General features: G+C 45.6%; 1 protein-coding gene and 1 non-coding gene across 3 annotated transcripts in view; both read right to left on the bottom strand.

Moving 5' to 3' along the window:
• TNFAIP8 (TNF alpha induced protein 8) overlaps nt 1–17,989 on the bottom strand; it is a 134,191-nt gene extending 116,202 nt beyond the window's left edge. The window contains exon 1 of one of the 2 annotated variants that reach the window (XM_066274149.1): nt 17,806–17,989. Coding sequence is in view for 1 of the 2 variants with exons in the window: in XM_066274150.1 (XP_066130247.1) it covers nt 17,806 (1 nt within the window). In the remaining variant the exon portion in view is untranslated. The remainder of the gene's footprint in view (nt 1–17,805) is intronic. The other variant, XM_066274150.1, reaches the window with a different exon arrangement.
• Nucleotides 8,230–8,338, bottom strand: LOC136336993 (U6 spliceosomal RNA). Its single transcript, XR_010731721.1, has one exon. It is a non-coding gene; the product is annotated as a U6 spliceosomal RNA (small nuclear RNA).
• Nucleotides 17,990–20,737: the final 2,748 nt, after the last annotated feature.

Raw genomic sequence — 20,737 nt, 5'->3', positions numbered from 1 at the left:
CCAAGCCCTGGAGCCCAGCTCTCTGCAACCGGCTGGATGAAGTCTGTGTTTCTGCATGAGGCAGTATATAGCAATATGGTTAAGAACCAATGGATGTGACTATCAGCTATGCTTTTGACCTTGGGTAAGGACTTAAAACTCTCATGACCTCAGTTTTCTCATCTTTGAAATAGAAATAATAATGATAGAACCTAGGATTTGGCAATGTATATAAATATCTTAGTACAATGCCTGACACGTAGTAAGTGCTCAATAAATATGGAGCCTCACCACCACAGCTGGCTCACATCAGGGCCAGCAAAAGGCAAAAAGGGCAAAAGGCAGCTGGGAGAAAGAAAAGAAGAGAATATCTTCAACACGATTTCTGTTGAATTAATAAAAGCGAAAGAGAAAATGGTTACATTTTTACACAAGTCCATATTTGTCCATGGAGATTCCTAGGAGCAAAGAGTCATTCCCAGGACTGTGTTAACTGAAACTGGAAACTAGATCTGGGAAAAACCACACTAGGATGGGTGAGGCTGGTGATCCGTCTCCCACGGGCCCAGCCACAGGAGAGACCCTGACTCTACAGCCCCCACCTCAGGTGCACTGAGCAAGAACAGAACAGTGGGTGGATCAGAAATTTCTCATGTCATGGTGGCTTTTCACTATCACTAGCTCTATTACCTGTGGGATTTCTCTGGCGTGGTCAAGGCTATGAGGTTTCACTCTTTCTTCATACCTGAAATAAGAGATCACCTCAGCATTGAACCCACTGGGGAATAGCCACTCCTCCATTACCTCTGGATTAGTCTCATCGTTGCTTTTGTAGGGTGAATGTTTTTAAAAACTATGTATCATAATGCTGTTTTTGTCTTTTCCTTTCATTTTTCTCTGCTAATCACATGGCACTGAAATACTCAAGAGGACAGGTATAGAAAGTCTGCACGGCTCACAGGCCAGGACCAAACAAAGCACAGGCCAGGCATAAAGTCAAGAAGCCCTTGGCTGGCCTGTAGTGGCGCAGTGGATGGAGCGTCAGCCTAGAATGCTGAGGTCGCCAGTTCGAGACCCTGGGCTTGCCTGGTCAAGGAACATATGGGAGTTGATGCTTCCTGCTCCTCCCCCCTCTGTCTCTCTTTCTCCTCTCTAAAATGAATAAATAGTCCGAACAGGCAGTGGCGCAGTGGATAGAGCATCGGACTGGGATGCGGAGGACCCAGGTTCGAGACTCTGAGGTCGCCAGCTTGAGCACAGGCTCATCTGGCTTGAGCAAAAAAAAAAAAAAAAAAAAAAGCTCACCAGCTTGGACCCAAGGTCGCTGGCTCGAGCAAGGGGTCACTAGCTCTGCTGAAGGCCCGTGGTCAAGGCACATATGAGAAAGCAATCAATGAACAACTAAGGCGTCGCAACGAAAAACTAATGATGCTTCTCATCTCTCTCCATTCCTGTCTGTCTGTCCCTATCTATCCCTCTCTCTGACTCCCTCTCTGTCCCTGTTAAAAAAAAAAAGAATAAATAAAATCTTAAAAATAAAAAACCCAAGGTCTTGTGCGTGTAACAACTGGGCTGAGAATAGGAGAGCTTAGTCAGAGGTCAAAACACCACTGTCTATGGGAGGCAGGTAAGTAAATGACGGGGCAATACAACGGCGAGTAACAGGGGCTTGGGCCAAACTGACATGTATGCACCATGAAGCGGCACCTGAAATTTAAAAACCAAACACAGTGTGCGTGTTACACAAAAAGCATCAGGGATCCCATCTGGGCCTAGGGCTGCCATTCTGTTATCCTGCCATGGGTTTTGGTAGATAAGATGTAAGAAGCAGAAAGGTCTGTGAAGAAGGGAAAGAACTGGTGGTGCGCCAGCGCCCTCAAAGAGCCCTGGGCCTTTAAACCCACAATGAGAGGTCATTGCTCCCATGAGCCCTACCTAAACCTCACAACAGAGAAGGCAACAGGCATGGAGACCACAGCGGCATGTGGTGTAGGGACAGACAAGCTGTGAGCCAGGGGTTCCCGGTGTGCTGATCCTGTAAACCTAGTAATGTGACAACACTGTCTGAGAGCCTGACACTGTGAGAACAGGAACAACCCACCGCCAGTGGGCGCGACACCCACACACCTGCTCAGGGGAGAGCCTGCCTCAGCGAGCACTGCTGTGTTGGTGGCAGTCGCCTGACTGCAGGAAAGGAGTCAAAGGGGCAGGGCAGTCCCTGGCAGGCTAGAAGGGAAGGGAAGAAAAACCTCCTTTCACATCAGTTACTTCATAAACAAGTATATATTTAGTGCTAGGTCTAGACACTTCACAAGGTACAGCTGAGGTTAGAGATTAACAGCTATAGGTACTGAGAGTAAATGGCTTATTCTGAGTTAACAGAAGAGACAGATTATTCAGCACCATGGTTGGCCAGGTCATAAACTTGGATTTAGTAATATAAGAACTCACTAATCACTGCACCGGAATGCTAGGCAGATAGCAGATTGAAGGAAATAGATATATAGTTGATGCTCTCAAAAATGTTAAAAGAGTAGGTCATATGGAGGGAAATAAAATTAGATGATCATAATCAAGACTATTTAACAACAATACTTTGTCAGAGAAAACAGAATAACAGGGTGTGGGGTGGGTAGAGGAGATGGAGGAGGGAATGGGGGAATAAATGGTGATGGATAGAGACTTGCCCTGGTGTGGGGTGAACACACAATCCAGTGTGTGTATTCATCTACAGAGATGTGCTGTAGAACTATGCACCTGACACCTGTATAATTTTGTTTTCCAGTGTCACCCAAATAAATTCAATAAAAAGTAAAAAAAAAAAAAAAGAAAATAGAATAATATATTTAATATATTTAAGATTCTCGCCTGACCAGGCGGTGGCGCAGTGGATAGAGCGTAGGACTGGGATGCGGAAGTACTCAGGTTCGAGACCCCCAAGGTCATCAGCTTGAGCGTGGGCTCATCTGGCTTGAGCAAAAAGCTCACCAGCTTGGACCCAAGGTCGTTGGCTCAAGCAAGGGGTTACTCAGTCTGAAGGCCTGCGGTCAAGGCACATATGAGAAAGCAATCAATGAACAACTAAGGTGTCACAATGAAAAACTGATAATTAATGCTTCTCATCTCTCTTTGTTCCTGTCTTTCTGCCCCTCTCTCTGACTCTCTCTGTCCCTGTAAAAAAAAAAGAAAGAAACCAGGGATTACTGAAGAAATGGCTGCTTCCAGGTAGAAGACAAGCCTAAGTAAGACCATGTCAGAAGGACTCGGGAGCTAATTGGAAGAGGCTTCCCCTAGTCAAAGATGGAACTATTTCAGTCTTAGTAAAAATTAAATTTCAATGGAATGAAACCTATCAAATTAATTCCAAAATCGTAACTATTTATGAAAACCAATTGATCACTCTCTAAAAATAACAGGAACCCAATGCTTGAAAATTGGACAAATCAAAGGGAAGAACTCAGCATTTATCCATTTCTTTTATGTGAACTGTACCACTGGGTAATCAAATAACAGCTTGAAAGGGAGCCTATCCTTATAAATGATTCCCACTAATAAATAAAATCAAAACAGTAGAATTAGAATATCATCATTCTGCAATTCCTAATGAATTAATAGGTCTAGACGACAGTGAGGATCAACAGTTGCTAATGTCAAAAAGGATTGGAAAAACCAGACATCATGTGCCTCCCAGTGAAAGGACACAACAACTCTGTAATATTGCCAAACGGACCAAACGCGAGTCTGATTTAGCCTCTGGACCCAGATACAGAATATAGCAGGCAAAGGAACAAGCTGAAGCACCCATGACTATGCCTCTTTCTTGGCATCAAGACTGTGGGAGACTCTACAGATCAAACAGCCCAGGTCTGTCAACAGAAAAATTATGTACTTTTATTTTGTTTTATTTTTTTGTATTTTTTCGAAGTTAGAAGTGGGGAGGCAGTCAGACAGCAGACTCCCCGCATATGCCCAAACAGGATCCACCTGGCATGCCCACCAGGGGGTGATGCTCTGCCCATCTGGGGCATTGCTCCGTTGTGGCCGGAGCCATTCTAGCACCTGAGGTGGAGGCCATGGAGCCATCCTCAGCGCCTGGGCCAACTTTGCTCCAATGGAGCCTCGGCTGTGGAAGGGGAAGAGACAGAGAGGAAGGAGAAGGGGAGGGGTGGAGAAGCAGATGGGTGCTTCTCCTGTGTGCCCTGACTAGGAATCAAACCTGGGACTTCCACATGCCAGGCCAACGCTCTACCGCTGAGCCAACCGGCCAGGGCCAAAAATCATGTATTTTTAAATGGGAGAGGATATTAAGGCAATCCGTATATTAAAAGAGACTTAAAAGACACATCAGATGTTTAAGAAATGGGCAAGACTAACAACCTACAGTGGGTTAGGCTGCTTACCTGGGTGATAAAACCATAAAGAGATGTGAGGAAGTGATTACTATGAAAGTCAGGATGACATTTAGTTTTGCTGAGACTAAGGGATATGTGATTGGGATGGGATATGTGATTGGGATGGGATATGTGATTGGGATGGGATATATGAAGGTGCTTTTGGGGGTAGGAGGGAAAGTTCTATTTCTGGACCTGAGTGATCATTATAGGACTGATTGCCCTAAAATAATTCACTAGAGTGTGCATTTGTTTTGTGAGGGTTGTTTGGGTATTTGAGCTTTATTTTACAATAAAAAGGTTTGTTGTTGTTGTTTTTTTTAATTTTTGTCTCAGTCTTTTTATTTTTTTACAGAGACAGAGAGAGAGTCAGAGAGAAGGATAGATAGGGACAGACAGACAGGAACGAAGAGCGATGAGAAGCATCAATTTTTTGTTGTGGCACCTTAGTTGTTCATTGATTGCTTTTTCATATGTGCCTTGACTGCTGGCCTTCAGCAGACCAAGTAACTAACCCCTTGCTTGAGCCAGCGACCTTGAGTCCAAGCTGGTGAGCTTTGCTCAAACCAGATGAGCCCACGCTCAAGCTGGTGACCTCAGGGTCTCGAACCTGGGTCCTCCGCATCCCAGTCCGATGCTCTATCCACTGTGCCACTGCCTGGTCAGGGAATAAAAAGGGTTTTTTTAAAATATTAAGATCAAGGTGTCAGCACAGTAAAGCCCAACTGATGGAAAAGACTGCGAGGTATGGAGGGGTGAAAAGGCCCAGCAGCCAATCAGCTGGGAGTCAGCATCTTAAGACGGACTTCTGTTTCAATGAACTTCTCATGTTTAAGGTAAATGATTTCATCTGTATTGTTTTAATTAATTAAATTGCCTTATGACACCTTAAATTATTTTTTAAAGCTTATAGCAAGTGATATGCTCCAAAATATCTCAAAGGCAATCCTAGCTGGGAAATGCAGGACTTCCTGGATGCCTATTGGAATTTTAAGAGCTGTTGAGTGTTAGCTTATCACAGACATGATGACATTGATTGCCTAACTCAAAGTTGTAGCATTCAACATACCAACCTCAGGCACCTCAGGTCCCCAGAAAGAGACATAGAATTCACACAGTCACCCCTTACTCCCCTGCCTAGTTCCTAAGCAAATGATTAGCAACAGATTAAAAAAAACAATATCCTCCCAAACTTTAAAAATCTGAAAGTCTAAGCGAACTGCCACACCCAGGGTGTTGTTACAGCTTTAGCAATGAGAGTTCAGGAACTAAGCCTCTCCCAAAGGCTACACTGGTTCTGAACTGTGAGGGCGGGACCCGGCGCAGCGCCTGCCCTGCGCGCCTGGCGTCAGAGCCGCGCGAGGAGCACAGAGCGCTGACTCTACCACGGCCAATTCCCCGCTGCCCACACGGGCTGCAGGGCACAACCTCGGCACGACGACCATCGAGAAGTCCCAGCTTTTACAGTATCTTCCTCACACAGAGACACTATAACCCAAAGACAAATTTGCCATCACACAGACTGGCTCTCTGATGCATGAGCCAATAATGAAAGACATATTTCTCTGACTTACAAAAGTTGTCCAACGTCTTCCTAATAGGAAACAGGAGACTAGTGTTATCCTCTTCCTGTGGGAAGCGCCACTCCATCATTTTGAGCTTCCACTCCCCTACTTTGAAATGTAAATTACCTCTGAAATGAAAAGGATTCTTGAGACAATCTGCAGATGGAAACAGGTCTGTGAATGACAGACCCTAAGTGCTGGGGCGTGGCCTGGCACACTCCATCTCTCTGCATCTGGCAGAGGAGACGGGTGACATGTTGAAGGTCACCAGGTGAGTGGGAGCCAGCCGGGCAGCCTCCCATGGTTCACAGTTCTACTACTGAAAATAACAAAATGCGAAAAATAAAACCGAGACACAAGCTATGAAGTAGACCCTGACTGTTGGGGCGGTAACAGCCTTTGAGAGTTCACAGAAAATGAGAATGAGGGGTTTGAGCATCTTACTGAGCGGTCAAGCTCCGCACAAAGCATGGGAAGCCTGACCTGCCAGGTTGAATCCCAGCTCGGCCAGGCAGCTGTGGCAGGTTATTTAACCTCCCCAAACCACAACCCCCATCTGTAAACGCGCATTATCAGTAATACCTTTCTCACAGATCTCTTATGAAGGTGAGATGAAATAATGTGTATAAAGCCCTCAGCCGTTGTAAATACTCAATAAAGGTTTGTCATGATTACTGTCATTGAGGTTGTGAACATTTCCAGAAACATAAAGAATGCTCTATCTGATGGGTATCTCCAGGGTCCAAATGCAGGTTGAGGACAAAGCAAGCAGTGCTATTTTTACAAACCCACAACAGTCCTCAACATTAAAAAGTAGTAATTAAGTACATGTAATATTCAATACCTTCTACATTTTTATTTTGTTCTTCTCCCAACTACTCATTATGTGTAATTAGTTTTCATTCCAATAAAACGTGGAGTTCTTAGCCAGACAGCTTCTAGGGTTCGGGAACTCCACCTCGAGCAGGTGTAATTGTCTGCCCAATAATCATGCCCCCTCCCGTCTTCCTTCTGGACTCAGCCGCCTCCCACTGTGCAGGTTGCCACTACGCACTTTCACAGCTTCCCTTGCAGCTGTGACTCAGTTCTGGCCGACGAGGGAGCTTCAGAAAAGTTTCTATCCCGATGGAAAGAGATAGACACTACAAGAAAACAGATTTATTGCTGCCCTCTCTGTGTCCCACTCCTCCCCCATCCATACGCACTTCCTGCCTTTGAATGAGGATGGGAAGAGTGTAAGATATCCCTTGCTGAGGAAACCATTTTCTGCCCATGAGGTGACAAGTCTGTAGAAAACAAGTTAACATGCTAAGGATAGGAGAACAGAAGGATGAAAGAGCCTGGTCCCTGAGGACATGATCAGAGTTACTGATTTTAGATCAGACCGACCCCAGACTACTTTCAGACCACTGTTAGTTGGGTATTCTCTTACCTGAAGTTAGGCTGAATTGTAATACCCTAGAATTAATAAGTTGAAGTCCCAACCCCAGTGTCTTGAAATGAGACTGCAGTTGGAGAAAGAATCTTTTAAAAGGTGATTCCATTGTAATGAGGATTTTAGGATTGGCCCTAATGTAATCTGACTGGTGTCCCTATAAAAAAGAGATCTAGACACATAAACACCAGGGACACACACACAAAAGAAGCTGAGAGTCAAAATGGTAATGTAGGAAAAAAAAATGGTGACGTAGGGGAATGCTATGTTTGGCTCCTTCTGTGACCACATTAAAATTACTACTAAGCCTGACCAGGCAGTGGCGCAGTGGATAGAGCATCAGCCTGGAATGCAGCTTTTAAACCCCAAGGTTGTTGGCTTGAGCATGGGCTCATCCGGCTTAAGCGCAAGCTCACCAGTTTGAGCATGGGATCACAGACATGACCCCATGGTCCCTGGCTTGAGCCCAAGGTCGCTGGATTGAGCAAGGGGTCACTGGCTTGGCTGGAGCCCCCCACCGCCCTCAGTCAAGGCACATATAAGAAAGCAATCAATGAACAACTAAGGTGCCACAACAAAAAATTGATGCTTCTCATCTCTTTCCTTTCCCGTCTGTCTGTCCTTATCTGCCCCTCTGTGTCTTTCTGTCTCTATCTCTCTCACTTAAAAAAAAATTACTACTAAATTATAGAACAATCAACTTGGAGAACCATCTGAAGACTAGCTGAACAGAAATCCTATAACTAAGGATATAAAGAAGAAGCCATGTTGAGACTGAATTTTAAAAAAAAAAGAGCCGAGAGAATTTATTTCCAGAAGCTCTGAGGTATAATATTAAAGGAAGTTCTTCAGGCTGAAGAACAAAAAACAAACAAACACAAATTTGCATGTCATCCTCGCTCATGGGCCATGCTAATCTTCTCTGTATTATTCCAATTTTATTTTATTATACATGCTGCCGAAGTAAGCACTACACCAGAGATTTTTAACCAGTGTGCTGCAAGAATTTCTAAAACATGAAATACATGACTATTTGGTCAGGGGCACTGACTGTCAAATATAAATGATAACAGCCCACAGAGAATAGCCATTTAATGTGAATGAATCAAAATTATACTTATTTTTTTTGGTCAGATTAGCAAAAAATATATTGTTTGGTGTGTCGCAGAATTTTAGTAATTAGTTTAGGTGTGCCATGAGATGAAAAAGGTTGAAAATCGCTGGTCTACTCTAAAGAATGAAGTGCCCTCACATATAGTAAATAAGTAGATAAATATTAAAAGCTCGCTCTTTCTTTTCCTTCCTTCCTTCCTTCCTTCCTTCCTTCCTTCCTTCCTTCCTTCCTTCCTTCCCTCCCTCCCTCCCTCCCTTCCTTTCCTCCCTCCCTCCCTCCCTCCCTCTTTCTTTCTTTCTCTTTCTTTCTTTCTTTCTTTCTTTCTTTCTTTCTTTCTTTCTTTCTTTCTTTCTTTCTGTGAGAGGCAGGGAGGTGGAAAGACAGACTTCCACATGCGCCCCGACTGGGATCCACCTGGCAACCCGTTTGGGGCTGCTGTTCTGCCCATCTAGGGCAGCTGCTCCATTACTCGGCAACCAAGCTATTTTAGCACCTGAGACAAGGCCATGGAGTCATCCTCATAACAGCTTTTTCTCATGTTTTAATTTCTTCAAAAGGTAATTGTTCAAAGTAAAAAGTAATAACCATGTTTTCTGAATATTACATATGTAGAGGTAAACCACATGACAATAACTTAAAGGGTACTATTTGTAATACCTTTTACAAAGTTAATTGTTACTGAGGTACCTCTGCCCCCATCCCAAATTCATGTGTGGAAGCCATAACCACCAATGTGACTGGAGATAGGGCCCTTAAAGAGGTAATTAAGTTAAAATGATGTCATAAGGTGGGGCTCTAATCCAACATGACTGTCCTTATAAAAAGAGATACCGAGAATATATGTACATAGAGAAGACCATGTGGGTCTAGCCTGGTTTCTGGATATTTCTGATCCAGGCCAACTTTTCCTGCAATGGTGGGAATTAGGAAAGAGTTCTTCTCAACACTTTTACCTCTAAAAAAACAAAAAAAACAAAACAACAACATAAAACACCAGAAGATGGCTGTGTGCATGTCAGAGAGTGGCCTCAGAAGAAACTCAAGCAGCTAATACCTTGATTTTGGCCTTCCAGCTTCTAGAACAGTAAGAAATAAACTCTTATTGTTTAAGAGCTATGCAGGCTGTGATATTGTTATGGCAGCCCCAGCAGATGATTACAGTGATATAGCATACTACGTATTGTCAGGAATATACAAATACTAAGGCAACCATAAGGGAATAGAACTTATAAAAGGTTAATTGAGGGGTCAAATCAGGGGTGGGATGTGCTTATAGGGAAGGCAAAGTCCAGGTATGCACCAGGAAGACAGAAATGGTTACTTCTCTGCCCCTGCTGTCTGTCTCCACAAGTCACCACCCAACCTCTTTCATCTGCTCCATCTAGGAAACTGTGGGGCTGGAAGGGCCCTGTGTGCTGGATTTGGGCAGCAGACCTGCAGCAGGCTGGACAGAGAAGAAGAGTGAGGCAAAACTCAAATGAGTCCACTTTCATACTTGTTGGTCCCTGGTCAATCCCTGCTGTAGAGGAAAAAAATAGCGATTCTACTAAAATTAGTGCTATGTATCATCGGTAGCAGACCTTTATTATTCATAATTTCCATATGAATGGAATGTATTAGAATGAAATATTGAAAACTGACTAGAATTCAGAAATAGGGAAAACAATCTCAAGTACACTTCAAAATGTGAAAAATCAAGGAGGGGGAGGAGAAGGAAGAAGTGACAGAAAGGTGGCCTCAAAGAAAACCCGTCTGCTCTACATTTTCCCACAGCCCACCGATCCGTAATGAAAGGGGCGCTCTGAGAACAGGAGCAACTCCCGGAGTTGCCAGGACCTCCAGACAGGGGTTAGGCCTGGGCTAGAGAAAACAGGTCACTTGGCCACTCAGAGTCTCACGCCTGAGGCTCCTCCCCAAATGTGACACTCCTGAAATAAAAGGACGCCCATCCCAAAACGACTGAGATGTCCTTGAGTCAGCAGGCACTCTCGATGAGGCTCGCAGCAAAGTCAAATTCTAGATTTTCAACAGTGAACAAGGAGCAGATTCCCCAATGTCTCTGCTTTACGTTTCATTCCTGGATCTATTTGTGGGGCAGAACTGTTGGTTCTGGTTGTCATTTTTTATGCTTGACCTGACTGTTGGTCATCAGGTATGAACCCAGTGAGGACCTACTTGAACACCGCTTTATTTTATTTCTTAGGATGGCTACACAAGGGTTCATTTTAATCTTCTTTAAACTTTCAAGCTACTCTGTACTTTCAAGAGATATGTTCTTACAAAACAAAATAATTCTATAGGTATCTACTACCTGAATAATCTTCTTTGTACAACAAGACATTAAAATTAGTCTCATAGGCTAGGTGTTTTCAATTTGCTGTGCATCAGTCACCTGGGAACCTTGCTAGAAATACACTGGTTAGATTTCCAGGCCCAGCCTTTGTGATGCTGCAGTAGGTAGGACCCAGGAATCTGTATCTTTTATACCAAGCTTCCCAGTTGATTCTGTCCTGTAGTCAAGTTGGAAGCAACGTCCACAGATGAGCCCTAAAATACAGCAGCACAGCGGTCAAGTTCAAAGTTCCATTTGTCGTATCACTTGTGTGGCTGCCCAGATAGTAACGTTCTTAAACCACACCACCAGGGGCACCCAGGACAGAGACTCCCGGACTCCTTGGGAGGCTCACTGTTGGCGCATGCTCGCTCAGCCTGGCAAGTAGCTGTTCTTTCAGGCACTATCATTCCAGGCAATAAATGCAAAGGAGCAAAATGGTAAGTGTGTGCGACACTGAGGCCATCCCTGACGCTCGGGCTGGTCTGAGCTCACTCACCTCTGCCAAGTTCGCTCAGTGAGTCACCAGGAACCTTCGTCTACGCTGAGGCAGAAGAGAGTCTATCACTAAGTCAAGATTTCTAGGGCGGTGATAATATTTAAACAAACACCAGCCATTTCCCAGAAAACCACCTCATCTTTTTAAAGAGAAAAGAAGGAAAAATAAGAGTTGTTTCCTGATCACAGAGTAGTGTAATCAAGTACCGAACTTATTCCTTAAAGGTCTGAGTCATCAAAGTTTGTTCTGAACTTTGCAATCTGTTGCCAACCGTGTGCCTGCAGTTTTTCTCAGAAGACCACCGTGGCCTTTCTGCGGAATTCCCTTGTTGCATGGGCATGCTTGTGAGAGCCTAAACCCTCCGCTCAGGAGCCCGAGACAGGGAAGGATGAGCATAGTCAGGTCTTCACAAGCACATGCCACAACCTCTGCCTTCCTCACCTTGGTTGACAGTAACATTATAAGAGACATTTTTTTAATAGATAAAATAACAGCTGGTGGTGGAGAAGGCATGAACGAAATGAATTTGGTTTCAAGAAAGAACTTGAGCCATGGCCGGTTGGCTCAGCAGTAGAGCGTCAGCCTGGCGTGCGGGGGACCCGGGTTCGATTCCTGGCCAGGGCACATAGGAGAGGCGCCCATTTGCTTCTCCACCCCCCCTCCTTCCTCTCTGTCTCTCTCTTCCCCTCCCGCAGCCGAGGCTCCATTGGAGCAAAGATGGCCCGGGCGCTGGGGATGGCTCCTTGGCCTCTGCCCCAGGCGCTAGAGTGGCTCTGGTCGCGGCAGAGCGACGCCCCGGAGGGGCAGAGCATCGCCCCCTGGTGGGCAGAGCGTCGCCCCTGGTGGGCATGCCGGGTGGATCCCGGTCGGGCGCATGCGGGAGTCTGTCTGACTGTCTCTCCCCGTTTCCAGCTTCAGAAAAATACAAAAATACAAAAAAAAAAAAAAAGAGAAAGAAAGAAAGAACTTGGCTGGAGGTGGGGCTATGTCTTACTTCTTGGCTCCCTTCAAATATTCATGTGTGCTATATGCCCTAGAGTGTGCCGTGTCCCCAGACAAGCTTGCCCCAGCGGATAACCCTACAGATGTATCCCTGCCCTCTGCTTCCCGGAACTCTTACCACTCTTCCCCTAAAGACATGCCAGCCCGAGTCCCTTTGCGACACCAAGGACAGCTGAGACATGTCTTCCTGATTGTCTTGGATAACCTGGTTGTATCCATTATCTGTTTTAAACAAGGGCCTCCAGAGGTGAAAGGCCAACCCACTGTTTACAACTTAACTGTAATGGATCTTCTAAAAGTTTTGTTCAAACATGAATAAATAAATGATACATAAATAAATAAATAAATAGATAAATAAATAAAAGCTTTGCTCACGCACAGGGAGGTTTGCTGGATGCCATGCACGCTCTTTTTCATGCTCAGACACCTAAACCCCAGTATGCTGCTCCGGCTCGTGTCTTCAGCAGCAGCGGCAGCAGCAGCAAGATTTCCCTATTTAATCACGTGACTGCAGCTGGGACTCACTGACACTGTGCTATATTCAGCCAGTTCTCTGTGCTCCTCCAACACCATTAGAGGAGAAAAAGAAAGTTCATGGCTTAAAGTTCACAAGTTACCACTCTCCCTCTCTGCACCACTATGGTTTGGCACAAACACCATCTTTTTTTTTTTTTTTTTTTTTTTTTTACAGAGACAGAGAGAGAGTCAGAGAGGGACAGACAGAGAGGAATGGAGAGAGATGAGAAGCATCAATCATCAGTTTTTCATTGTGACACCTCAGTTGTTCATTGATTGCTTTCTCATATGTGCCTTGACCGTGGAGCTACAGCAGACCGAGTAACCCCTTGCTCAAGCCAGAGACTTGGGTCCAAGCTGGTGAGCTTTGCTCAAACCAGATGAGCCCATGCTCAAACTGGCGACTTCGGGGTCTCAAACCTGGGTCTTCTGCATCCCAGTCTGACGCTCTATCCACTGAACTACCACCTGGTTAGGCAACACCATCCTCTTGAAATGAGACACATTTGGCCAATCCAACAAAGCCTACCACTGGCCTTCTGCACACTGGACACAGGAGAGGGACATTCTGGTTTTATCCACACAATCCAAGGATGTAAATACTATCCCCAGTTTCTTCTGGGGGTGGGGGAGAGAAAGAAACAGGCTCAGAGAGCTTAAGTAGACTGTCCAAAGTCACACAGCCAGTGGTGGCTAAGACATGAACAGTTAATTTCAGCATCTTTATTCCCAATGTTTAAGGAAACTACGACAAGTGGAATTTCAGACAATTCCATTGTCTGTACGTAAATAAATCCTGATTTATTTATAAGTCTGTGTGCGGTGCTCCATGGAGGCTCATTCCTATGACCTCTCACCTTTTTTTTCTTTCTTCTTGTGGGGAAGACTACTCTATGCTAGCCCTCACTCACCTTGAGGGACATAGTCATGCTGGTCTATAATGCTTCCTGTTCTATATTAAAAATTACAACCCTAGGAAAACAAACTTGTTAACATGCATCCAGCTTTGCAGCTGGTTCTGTACCATAAGTACTTGCTTTTAGAGAAAAAGCAACTGCTATCTAAAAGGATGGGTGGGTGTTATCTGATTATTGTGGAGCCTGTGACATTTTAAAACAAGTTTCCCAGGTAACGTCTAAGCTTGACATAAAAGGCCAAGCAAACAAAATCCTGTGGAATTGGGTTTATTGTAGTTACAACGCTGGTTATTTAAAACAGACATCAGAAGAAATGTGCTTGCTTCAGTTTCTTATGATTGTGAAATAAAAATTTTTGGAAAATGGTTATTCTACTGTCCTAAGGAAGTACTTTTACTTTCTCTTGTTAAACATAGGAGGATTCTGAACCCATTCCGCCACTATTAGTTGACGTTCAGGGACCTGCTCTTACAAACATTTTTCTGCAAGCCACCAACCAGTCTTCTCGGATCCCATGTCTTCCTATGAACGTGAGAGGGTTGCGCAGTGCCGTGGACGTAGTAATTCAATAAATGCCTAGCACGTGAATACATGGTGTTCCCCTCCTGCAAGCTGGCCTGAGAGGACATACCTCCCAACTTGTGAAATGGCAAATGCTAACGTCTAAGACTCACGGGCCAGATGGTCTCTCAGGTGCCTCCTGCCTCTCACAGTCTAGAACTATGTACCTTCTATCGGCAGCTCATTTCCTCTTCTTACCACCAAAGTATAAATGGCAAACTAACCTCCCCTGGAGACTGTTTGACCTCATTTACATTTTGCAACAAGGTTCACTGATTTTTTTTTTTTAACTCTCAATACATCATTCATTTTAAGCTACTGAGAAGCACCACTGATGAACAAAGGTCTAGAAACTGCGGTCAGCTCAGACCCCAGGGCCAAAATCATTAAGAGCAGAGAAGGGAGAGCTGGAATTGTTACCCACAAGGAAACATAAAGGTTGGGGTGTGAAAACTCAGTGTTTGTTGAGTTCTTACCATGTGCATTTGGTATTAAATATAGGATGTGGGCAGCAAGGTGATAAAAGTTAATTTGGACCATACAGTGCCTTCCCTTAACTTCTGTGTCAGAGCTGATTCTCTTTGTGAATGCCAAATTGGGGTCAATGGTCTACTTTTTATTCAGGTCAGCCCCTGTGACTGACCCCATTGCCCCAGTGACTTCCCCTGGTGCTGGGGTGGCATTAAGGCTCCCTTTCCCCTCTGAGAGGAAGCAGCTGGCCCCTGCCTCCTGGAGGTTACCCCACGTCCAACCTCTTCAGTCTATGCAGACAAATATGGACGGGATGGGGAAAGGACCTACTCTGCATGGTGTGGAAGCAAAACTCCGTTCTGCTCAAGTACAAATGACATCTCCAAGAAGGAAATGATCTACTTCTAAGGGGTTGTCCTGAGCAGAAAAGGATTAACTGGGTCAATTAACTGTGAGATCTCTGTAGTGCAGGGGTCCCCAAGCTTTTTACACAGGGGGCCAGTTCACTGTCCCTCAGACTGTTGGAGGGCCGAACTATAAAAAAAACTATGAACAAATCCCTATGCACACTGCACATATCTTATTCTAAAGTAAAAAAACAAAACAGGAACAAATACAATATTTAAAATAAACAAGTAAATTTAAATCAACAAACTGACCAGTATTTCAATGGGAACTATGCTCCTCTCACTGACCACCAATGAAAGAGGTGCCCCTTCCAGAAGTGCGGCAGGGCCAGATAAATGGCCTCAGGGGGCCGCATGCGGCCTGCCGGCCATAGTTTGGGGACCCCTGCTGTAGTGCCCAGCACTGTGGCAGACACTCAACTTCAAGGATAAGCAATTCGAAGTTCCCTAAGCCATAAACAACCTAGAAATCTGCTCCTCCCCCTGCATGGCATTTCCTAATAAGTACTGTGTAGATGCAATCATTTCTCTACACACACCCTTTCCTCCAATTTCAACAGAATGAAGAATTGCAGAGAACAGGCCTCATAAAATACTGCTCCTGGCCCTTGCTGAGTGGGTGTTCACCCTCAGTCTATGCCATTCGTCTGGGATCCCAGAACAGCCTGTCCTCACAACACCTCACTATACAAATGAAGATGTTTCTGCTAGCAATATAGTCAGAAAGAGAAAAATTAAAGATGAGAAGATTTCCTAGCTCACAAGACCCCTTTTCTAATTAAAACACACTAAAACATCAGCACAATAGAAGTTTCCCTCCAAGAAAAAATTTAAGGCCCATTTGTGGAGGATCACTATACTTTTGGGGGAATCTTCTTAAATCAGTAATTTATTAATGATTCTTAAATTATCAGATTATCTAGATGAACGGTTTTTAGAACCTACCTCTGTTAATGCAAAAGTGTAATACAAAACATTCAATATTTAAGATGTTCATATTTTACAGGAAGGTAAGTGCTAGTCCACTTTCCTAAACATTTTTTTAATTCAAATTACAGGTAAACCTCAAAAGGTGGGCAAGGGCTGAGGGAGGCAATTAACATGTATGTATGGACTGGAACAGGCATCCAAAAAAATCTACCAAAAAAGGGTAACTGTGTTACCAGCTACAGTATTAACAACAGCTTGCTGATTTTACCTCCCATGACAGATCTAATTAGAAGGTGGCAATAAATGTTTCCAGGTGTTTAATTAAGTGTGATAATTATTTCTTTCCTTAAAGAGATGGAGTCATATGTTTACATTTCAAAGCATAATGTTTCCTTAGTTAATGTGGAAACACTTTTGTGTAACACAGGATTCAAACCAGGATAAAAATATCTGTTATGATAAGCAAGTACTTAAAGTGATTTAGCAACTCTGACTTTCATATGCCAATGCACAACGGCCACTTAAAGGCTGCTCTGTTCTGGTTATTTCCTTTAGCCACAAAGTTTTTGTTATCCTTACACCAAAATGAATAATTTCTACTCAACCTGTCATTTCCTTACCAGCATCTCTTAAATGAATTCTTGTCAAGGAAGTGGGGAGATTTTCTGGGTATCTCTACTCTACTTTCCCAGAAAAAACATAGCAAGAATAAGAACCTCAGCAAACCAGAGAAACATTTCATAGATGGATTCAAGTACAGTATTGCTCACAATGAATGCTATTGATGAACTTTTTTAAAAATATAGAAATATGTCCTACACTGAGATAGTACTGACCCCCAGTAAAAGTCAGGTATCGAGGGATGGAATTATCAGTTGGAAGTAACTCAAGGATTTTATTGTTTCCATATTGGGCACTTAACTACTGTCTCCTTCTTTCCACAATTCCCTCAGAGGAGCGGCTCCTTACACTGTAGAATCTACAGTCTGGTATTTTAGGAAAGCAGTTGGATTTAGAGATCTGGTGTCACTGAATCAATAAACCACCTTCAGGTGCCCAATCCTGGATGTTAGCCTGGTCCTGAGAGTGTCTATCCGCCGCCCTGAGTCCGAGGGCTCTCATCAGGTGTTCTTCCATCAAGTGCTGATGGCTTGAGCGTCACACGTGCCCGTACACAAACTTTCTTGAATGGAAGTCTCTACCGTTTGATCTTAAAGCCAACTCTAGTCCCTGCCGATTTTACAATGCAGGATTGGATTACAATCTCAGGGCAACATCTCGGTCTGCAATCTGGGGCACCCGGATAACCTGGGCAGTCCCTTTCGACAGCACGAGCTGTTACCAGGAGGGCGTGACACACAGCGCGGGCCGTGTCCACAGAAGGAAGGAAGGAATAGCGTGTGGGGCTCGGGCAGGGGGTGGAAGTGAAAGGGTCGGCCCGAGTCGGTAGGGGCTCCCGGCCGAAGGTCTCGGACCATCGCTGCGACGCAGGGACTGGGTCAAACTCCGGGGGGTTTCCCGGCTCTGCGCGCCTGCACACCTACACACACTCGCTCACACGTACCCACGCACACTCCCGAAACTCTCGGTGGGCGGAAAGCGCGCCCCTAGTAGCAGCCCGCAGGCCAGCAGCAGGGGAAGCCCCGCGAGGGTGCGTGCGGGACCCGCGCGCCAGGAGGCACTTACTCGGAAGAGGGGGCGCGGGGGCGCCGGGACAGGGCGACGAGCTGGACGACCTGACGGCGCGGACGCAGTTCCCTAGTCGCTCGAAAGCTCTTAGGCTCCCGCGGACCGATCAGCCAAGCGCGGGCCAGAGCCGGCGGGAGAAGAGAAGTCAGAAGCCGGAGGCGGGCTGGGAAGGAGGAGCGGAGCGGGACGGCCCGGCCCGGCAGGGGAGGAGGAGCCAGGGGCCGACAGGGAGGAGGAGCTAGGAGACCAGGGCGGGGCCTGAAAGAGGAGCTAGGAGGCCGGGGGCGGGGCCTGAATGAGGAGCTGGGAGCCCCAAGACCTAGCGGTGGGAAATGCGGAGCGGTGGGAAAGGTGCGGAAAAGGAGTATGTGGGAGGCCAGGGATGCGGCGGACGGGAGGAGCCCGGCTGCGGAGACTGGGCGGACCCGGCGGGGTGAAGAGTGGCCAGTGCTCAGGGGAACGCGGAGGAGGCTCGCTACGCCCTGGGACCCGGACCCGGACTGCTAAGCGAGACCGCTGGGCGCGATGGGTCGGGACCGGTTTGGGACATACGCAGGGAAGATGTTTCCTTTCTGGCCTCTCACTTTCTTCAGTTATAAAAATAAGATACCAGCCTCCTAGTCTCCTAATGTGTGTTAAGTAAGCTCATGTATTTTTTGCACCGTGCCTGGCACGTAAAAGCGCGCGTGGATGTGAGCATCTGTTGCCATTATTATTATCATCTGTATGAACCCCGAAATTCCGCCTCCTCCTTTCTTCTTTGGAGGATGGAGGCCTGTACTGGCCTGAAGTCTACCCGGTGATAACCTGAGGCGCTTGCGATTCCATTCACGGAGGCTTCAGGGCTCTTAGTTAAAAGCTCATTGACTCTTGGGAAGCCAGTCTCGTCTCAGCCACCCCCATGAATTTCGTAGTGACTGCCTCTTGCCACTGAGCAGAGAGAAGTAGGTCTCCAACTGGATGTGACAGAAACTAGACCTTTATGCTAAGGAGCCCTAACCCAGGGTAACCACCATTCTTCTCAAGGGCAAGGGTGCCGTGCCTTCCTGAAAAGAGGATGTATACTATAAACATCCATTAAGCACCTACTTTATGTTGGCTCTGGCTATAGGGCTGGGAATTAATAATACTAGCAAAACTCAGCGGGTGTAGGCCACTGTTCTAATCCTCACAAGGCAGATCCTGTATCTACCTTAATTTTACAAAGGGAAAGGGAGGTACAGTGAAGTAAAATTGCCTGCCCAAAACACATTTAGAAAGAGAGTATGGTTGGAGACAAGGAAGGAAATATTTGATGGGTGAAATACACAAAAATCACAGCACGCTTGGGTTTAATGTCCCGAAGAGCAATATCTACAGGGCTCAGAAGAGCTTAGGAGAGGGCATCATGCTGTGGCTGTAGCTCAAGGAGGGCAGCATCAGGACAGTCTACCTAAAGGAGGTGGATGTGGGAGGTGGGTCTGGAGAAAGAACAAGAAGTTAACAAGTAGCTCTAAGTGGAGAAAGGATGCAGTAAACATTTTTCAAGCATGAGGAGGGGTTGGGGAAGAAGTGGAGTGGAGATTGGAATGAAGCAAATAAACAAAAAACAAAACAAAAAAAACAGGCCCTGACCGTTTGGCTCAGGGCTAGAGCGTCAGCCCTGGTGTGGAAGTCCTCGGTTTGATTCTGGTCAGAGCACACAGGAGAAGCAATCATCTGCTTCTTCACCCTTCCCCCTCCTCCTTCTCTGTCTCTCTCTCTTTCTCCCGCAGCCATGGCTCGAATGGTTCGAGTCAGTTGGCCTGGGCACTGAAGATGGCTCCATGGCTCACCTCAGGTGCTAAAATGGCTTGGTTGCTGAGCAATGGAGCAGCAACCCCAGATGGGCAAAACATTGCCCTCATAGTAGGCTTGCCCGGTGGATCCCCAGTCAGGTTGCATGCAGGAGTTTGTATCTCTGCCTCCCTGCCTCTCACTTAAAAAATAAAAAAACAAAAAACAAACCAAAAAAAAAAAAAAAACCCAGAAAAGGACTAAACTCAAGTGTTTTCTTCCTTTCAGTGCTAAAGAATATTTAGTTGACTTTTGGTTATTGGAAAGCCAAAAGGATTTTAAACATGGGACAAATGTCAAGTGTTGTTCTAGAAAGGTTAATCTAAAAACAGCATAGCCTGACCTGTGGTGGCGCAGTGGATAAAGCGTCAACCTGGAAATGCTGAGGTGGCTGGTTCGAAACCCTGGGCTTGCCTGGTCAAGGCACATATGGGAGTTGATGCTTCCAGCTCCTCCTCCCTTGTCTCTCTCTCCTCTCTCTCCCTCTCTGTCTCTCTCTCCTCTCTAAAAATGAATAAATAAATAAAATTTAAAAATATATAAAAGCAGCATAAAGAATGCCAAAGCTATGAAACTAGCTTATGAAGTTATTAAAATATATCAGGTTGGGATTGTCAACTGTTGGTCAAATAAATTTGTAAATATGATATATATGTTTGCTCGCTTATAGTTTGCATTGGGTGTGGGGGACAGGTTGTAAGCCAGCAAAGTCATTACAGCCTAAGGCTTAGTTTTAAGACTAAGCTTTTCCCCACACCCTTGATTGTTGCATGGTGGGGGTGGTGCACTCTTATGAGGAATCCCATTATGCCTCAGATCTAAGTGACTTTTTTTTTTATTTTATTATTTTTTATTTTTCTGAAGCTGGAAACGGGAAGATAGTCAGACAGACTCCCGCATGCGCCAGACCAGGATCCACCCAGCACGCCCACCAGGGGCGACGCTTTGCCCACCAGGGGGCGATGCTCTGCCCCTCCGGGACGTCGCTCTGCTGTGACCAAAGCCATTCTAGCGCCTGGGGCAGAGGCCAAGGAGCCATCCCCAGCACCCGGGCCATCTTTGCTCCAGTGGAGCCTTGGCTGCGGGAGGGGAAGAGAAAGACAGAGAGGAAGGA

The sequence above is a fragment of the Saccopteryx bilineata genome, chromosome 4 (assembly GCF_036850765.1).
Source record: "Saccopteryx bilineata isolate mSacBil1 chromosome 4, mSacBil1_pri_phased_curated, whole genome shotgun sequence".
NCBI lineage: Eukaryota > Metazoa > Chordata > Mammalia > Chiroptera > Emballonuridae > Saccopteryx > Saccopteryx bilineata.
The sequence above is the reverse complement of the archived record's forward strand: the minus strand, read 5'-3'. Positions and strand labels throughout refer to the sequence as shown.